This window comes from Eriocheir sinensis, chromosome 29 (assembly GCF_024679095.1).
Source record: "Eriocheir sinensis breed Jianghai 21 chromosome 29, ASM2467909v1, whole genome shotgun sequence".
Classification (NCBI taxonomy): Eukaryota; Metazoa; Arthropoda; class Malacostraca; order Decapoda; family Varunidae; genus Eriocheir; species Eriocheir sinensis.
The window spans coordinates 4,859,609-4,865,755 of record NC_066537.1 but is presented as its reverse complement, the minus strand read 5'-3'; the positions used below and the strand labels follow the sequence as shown (position 1 = coordinate 4,865,755).

Here is a 6,147-nt window from a genome sequence, read left to right as displayed (position 1 = left end):
GGTGGGGGGCGAGGGGGGGGTTGGGGGGGATTGGGAGGTGTGGAGTAGGGAGTTGTCGCTTGCTTAACCTGGTAGCAGCGACGGGCCAAATTTGTGGCTTTACCGTGTAGCAGCGATGGGCCAGATTTGTGGCTTTACCGTGTAGCAGCGACGGGCCAATTTTGTGGCTTTACCGTGTACCAGCGATGGGCCAAATTTCTGCCATGATATAAACCTCCCAAAATAGATGATGCAAAAACTGATCACACATGCGTTGATATGTATTATGAAAGGTTTGCGTGAGTGATGATTCTTTCTCATTATTTTACTTAGAGGGGCCCTTAACCTAACCTAACCTAACCTAACCTAACCTAACCTCACCTCACCTAACCTAACCTAACCTAACCTAACCTTTAACCTAACCTAACCTAACCTAACCTAACCTAACCTATCCTAACCTAACCTAACCTTTAACCTAACCTAACCTAACCTAACCCAACCCAACCCAACCCAACCTAACCTAACCTTTAACCCAACCCAACCCAACCCAACCTAACCCATCCCAACCCAACCCAACCCATCCTAACCCAACCCAACCTTTAACCCAACCAGCAACTCAACCCAACTCAACCCAACCTTTAACCCAACCCAACTCAACCCAACCTTTAACCCAACCCATCCTTTAACCCAACACAACCTAACCCAACCTTTAACCCAACCCAACCTCCAACCCAACCTAATCTTTAACACAACCTTTAACCCAACCTAACACAACCTAACCCAACCTAACCTTTAACCCAACACAACCCAACCCACAACCTATCCTAACCCAACCTAACCTTTAACCCAACCCAACCTTAACCCAACCTTTAACCCAACCCAACCCAACCCAACCCAACCCAACCTTTAACCCAACCTAACCCAACCCTAACCCAACCCAACCTAACCTAACCTTAACCCAACCTAACCCAACCTAACCCAACCTAACCTTTAACCCAACCCAACCCAACCTAACCTAACCCAACCCATCCCAACCTTTAACCCAACCCAACCTTAACCCAACCTTTAACCCAACCTTTAACCCAACCCAACCTAACCCAACCCAACCTTTAACACAACCCAACCCAACCCAACCCAACCCTTCCCATCACAACCCAACCCAACCCAACCCAACCCAACCCAACCCAACCCAACCCAACTCCCAACCCAACCTAACCTAACCCAACCTAACCCAACCTAACCTAACCCAACCTAACCTAACCTAACCTAACCCAACCCAACCCAACCCAACCCAACCTAACCTAACCTAACCTAACCTAACCTAACCTAACCTAACCTAACCTAACCTAACCTAACCTAACCTAACCTAACCTAACCTAACCTAACCTAACCTAAGAAACATGACACCCGCAGCTACCGGGTTAACTCTCTCTCTCCCTCCTATTCTTTTTCCCTCCCCCTCTCTCTACCCTCTTTTAGCATCTTTCCCTATCTTCCTCTTTCCAATCCAGTGACCTATTTTACTTCCCTTTCTCTCTCCCTTTGCTTAACTCTCTCTCCTTCCTATTCTTTTTCCCTCGCCCTCTCTCTACCCTCTTTTTAGCATCTTTCCCTATCTTCCTCTTTCCAATCCAGTGACCTATTTTACTCCCCTTTCTCTCTCCCTCCCCTACTTTCTCTCCTCCCTTCCCCTCCTTCCTCCAATGTCGTCGCTCCAGCATACACACATTTGACAAGGCTTTCCCAGGTGTTGTTGGCCTTTCCGTGGGTAGTTTTCTGACCCTGGTGGTAGTTCGGTAAGGCTTCCTCCTCCTCCTTCCAAAGTCGTCGCTCCAGCACACATGCACACATTTGACAAGGCTTTCCCAGGTGTTGTTGGCCTTTCCGTGGGTAGTTTCCTGACCCTGGTGGTAGTTCGGTAAGGCTTCCTCCTCCTCCCTCCAAAGTCGCGGCTCCAGCATACACACATTTGGCAAAACTTTCCCATGTGTTGTTGGTCTTTCCGTGGGTAGTTTTCTGACCCTGGTGGTAGTTGGGCAAGGCTTCCATACCGTGAAGGTGAAAACACACGCATGAGAACGCATCTAACCTCTTTTTTGTCCGCTAGAAATAACTGATGCGAGTTTCCGAAGCGTCTAAACCAAGCTATTGAGCCAACCCTTCTTTTCTCCAGCGATGCCAGGTTATCGTACTCAGCCTCTTATAGTTACTGACTTATTTTATTCTGACCCTAAAGCTGTCTCCTGGGCCCAATAACGAGATTCCTATATATCTATCGTTAAAATAGTTAATTCCTGATGTTTCTTGGCAATAGCTAGGCGTCAAAAACCGGTAGATACTATGCTCTGAGTACGATAATCTGGCAACGGTGCTTTCCTCCCTCCCCAGGACGTACAGGACTGCCGCGACGTTGTTCAGGAGAAGATCGACGAGTTGGACCCTCCCGACAACCCCGGCTCAGTGGCCCTGGTGGCTACGATAGGGGCCATAGGCGGAGTCATGATCTTGGGCATCTTTGGGGTCATGATCTACAGTGCCGCCAAGCAGTCCAAAACCAAGAAGAAGCTGTCATCCGGTCCCAAGAGTAAGGTGGGTGTCGTACCAGCAATAGCACCACCAGTAGCAATAGTAGTAGTAGTAGTAGTAGTAGTAGTAGTAGTAGTAGACACATCCCCATCCTCTCGTTCATATTTCGTTCAGAGCAGAGTCTATAGTGGGTTTCTTTTTTTTCCCCATAATTAAGCTGTCTCCCTTGCTATAACAGTAGTAGTAGTAGTAGTAGTAGTAGTAGGCGGTGGCTGAGTGGTAGCGCGCTGGGCCCACATTCACCGCGTGATGGACGACGCGAGTTCGAGTCCCCACGCTACCACCTCGGATTTATCAGTCACCGCCGAGTGGCTTAAAACTACCCACATGCTGTCCTGAAGACCACCCATCAACCCGGACTCTAGAGGAAACCGTCCAAGTGAATCAAGAACGAGTTCCGGGGGGGCAGCATGAGCCAAGAGAAGATGGCGCCACTATAAACACTTGCCTGCGCCATGACGGGCTGGGGGCCGACTACCATCCGCGCTATAGGCGTAGACGTAAAAAAAAAAGTAGTAGTAGTAGTAGTAGTAGAAGTAGTAGGCACCTTTCCACCCGGGACTGACCTCTCTTTTGGCCTCTCGTTCATATTTCTTTTGTCATATCATCGACTACAGGGGGTTTCTTTGTTGCTTTCCTTGTTTTTTTGCCCTCCCTTGCTATAAAAGTAGTAGTAGTAGTAGTAGTAGAAGTAGTAGGCACCTTTCCACCCGGGACTGACCTCTCTTTTGGCCTCTCGTTCATATTTCTTTTGTCATATCATCGACTACAGGGGGTTTCTTTGTTGCTTTCCTTGTTTTTTTGCCCTCCCTTGCTATAAAAGTAGTAGTAGTAGCAGTAGTAGTAGAAGTAGTAGGCACCTTTCCACCCGGGACTGACCTCTCTTTTGGCCTCTCGTTCATATTTCTTTTGTCAGATCATCGACTACAGGGGGTTTCTTTGTTGCTTTCTTTGTTTTTTTGCCCTCCCTTGCTATAAAAGTAGTAGTAGTAGTAGTAGTAGTAGTAGTAGTAGTAGTTAGTGGTCACGTTATCAGTGGCTCCTATGTCCCCTTCCATCCTCAACGCCAACTCACTCTTTCAGGCGAAGGGAGAGAACATACCCATCGATGCCTACGCCCAGGACGCCCAAGCAGGACCCCGCGCTGCCCCGAGAGTGGACCCCTACAGCCAGCCCCCCGCCCCGGCCCCGCAGCCCCACCACTACGGGCCCCAGTACGACCCCAGACGAGACCCAGGCTTCCCGGATGCCATGGGCGGCAGACCCCAGAGAGGACTTCGTAGGACCAACATGATATAAGTTTTTTTCGAAAGGGGGATTGAAGACGCCTTTTGGATACGAGGTCTTTGCGTGTTCTTCTTCCTCTTGTTTTTGTTTTGCTGTTTTTGAAAGAAGTGAGTTGCGTTTTTTTTTTTTTTTTTTTTTTTTACTGGTGACGAGTCGGTTTTCAAGTGTTCTTTATGTTACTTAGTGTTGTATTCGTATTTATTTTGTTGCTTATTGAGATTTAGCTTTGGAATTTCTCTTTTCGGAATATTTGGTTCTTGTTCAGTTTACTTTCCTAGTTTTTTTCTAGTTTTTTTTTTTTTGTATAGAAACTTAACTTGGAAGGTTCGAGTTTAGGAATATAGGCTAACTGTTGCGGTCGTGTATCTTATTTTGTTTACTGAAATTTACCTTTGAATTGTCTACGCTAGGGATATCTGATGCATCTCCTGTTTGCTTTTGTATATAAACACTCAACTTTGAAGGTTCTGTTTTAGGAATATAATTGTTGCATTCGTCTTTGTCTTTATTTATTGAAATCTAACTTTGAATACTCTTTTTTTGGCTATTATTGTCACATTCGGCTTTCCCTTTGTTTACAGAAATTCAGATATTATTCTCCCATTCGTCTTTGCCTTTGTTTATTGAAATCTAACTTTGAATGCTCTTCTTAGGCTGTTATTGTCACATTCGGCTTTCCCTTTGTTTACAGAAATTCAGATATTATTCTCCCATTCGTCATTCCCTTTGTTTATTGAAATCTAACTTTGAATGCTCTTTTTAGGCTGTTATTGTCACATTCGTCTTTGCCTTTGTTTACAGAAATTCAAATAGTATTCTCCCATTCGTCTTTGCCTTTGTTTGTTGAAATCTAACTTTGAATGCTCTTCTTAGGCTGTTATTGTCACATTCGGCTTTCCCTTTGTTTACAGAAATTCAGATATTATTCTCCCATTCGTCATTCCCTTTGTTTATTGAAATCTAACTTTGAATGCTCTTTTTAGGCTGTTATTGTCACATTCGTCTTTGCCTTTGTTTACAGAAATTCAAATAGTATTCTCCCATTCGTCATTCCCTTTGTTTATTGAAATCTAACTTTGAATGCTCTTTTTAGGCTGTTATTGTCACATTCGTCATTCCCTTTGTTTACAGAAATTCAAATAGTATTCTCCCATTCGTCTTTGCCTTCACAAATCTTCTAGTTTTTTCATAGCTTCGTAAACAGGCATCAGTCCACCACGCAGGTCATAAGCCGCAAAATTTTTGTATATATCTTTTTCACGCATAAGCAATAAACTCTATGCTGTATTTTTATCATCAATATTATTATTATTGTTATTTTTGTTTGTATTCTTTCACCTGTAGTTCAAGCGCTTCCTTTCTATGCCTTCCCATTGAGATAACACACACACACACACACACACACACACACACACACATGCATCGCCTCCCCGTGCCGTGAGGGCGTGGGGGCGTGGAGAGTGACGTGCCGTACTCGGTGGGTCGCGTCCTCGCAGCGAAACGTCTCGAGTCCCGCGTGACGACTGCGTGTTTCTGGTTCACGGCAGTCAGCAGGGGAGGGAGGGCGGGCGCACTAAGGCTACACCCGCCGCAACAACGACAACAAGACCAACAGCAGCAATAACTACCACTTCTAGGACTACTTTACCTCTACTTCTATTACTACTTCCGCTGCTGTGCTCACCATGCAGGCTGGGAATCAAGTGAGAGCGTGTGAGGTTTCCAGATGAACAAACAACATTCCAAAATATAATATAATCTAGAAACAAATCTAAAAGAATCTCGCCCGATGCAAACAGCCAACATCCCCCTGAGCTTCCGGGACAACAAGCTGCTGCTGGCGGCGCGCGTGGGCGGCGCCGAGGTGGCCTTCCTGGTGGACAGCGGCGCCAACGTGTCGGTGCTGCCCTACCACATCGCGCGGGACGCCGGCCTGCTGGCGCGCATCAGCCCCCTGGAGGCCCGCCTCAAGAACACTGTGGCCGAGTACTCGCCGACCATCCACGGTGTGCTGCGCGAGCCCTTGCAGTGTACCGGCGGCCTGACGCTGCGCCCCCTGCTGGTGGTGATGTCCCCGGCCATCCCCATCCTGGGCATGGACGCCCTCACCGCGCACAGGTGCGTGCTCACCTGCAGCCGCCTCAGGCCCTTCCTGCACCTGCGGGAGCCGCTCCTCCTCGCCCCCGCCCCCCTCCTGCCGCACGGCACGCACGTGGCCTGCACCATCAAGGGGCGGCCCACACTGGCCTTACTGGACACCGGCTCCACCTGCTGCTTCATGTCGCGACGGCTGGC

At 47.6% G+C, this 6,147-nt stretch overlaps 1 protein-coding gene across 1 annotated transcript in view; it reads left to right on the top strand.

Moving 5' to 3' along the window:
• LOC127004831 (myotubularin-related protein DDB_G0290005-like) overlaps positions 1-5,171 on the top strand; it is a 7,155-nt gene extending 1,984 nt beyond the window's left edge. Inside the window, exons 4-5 of the mRNA XM_050873009.1 lie at positions 2,368-2,568; positions 3,649-5,171. Of these exons, the coding sequence (XP_050728966.1) occupies positions 2,368-2,568; positions 3,649-3,864 (417 nt within the window). The 3' untranslated portion in view covers positions 3,865-5,171. The remainder of the gene's footprint in view (positions 1-2,367; positions 2,569-3,648) is intronic.
• Positions 5,172-6,147: the final 976 nt, after the last annotated feature.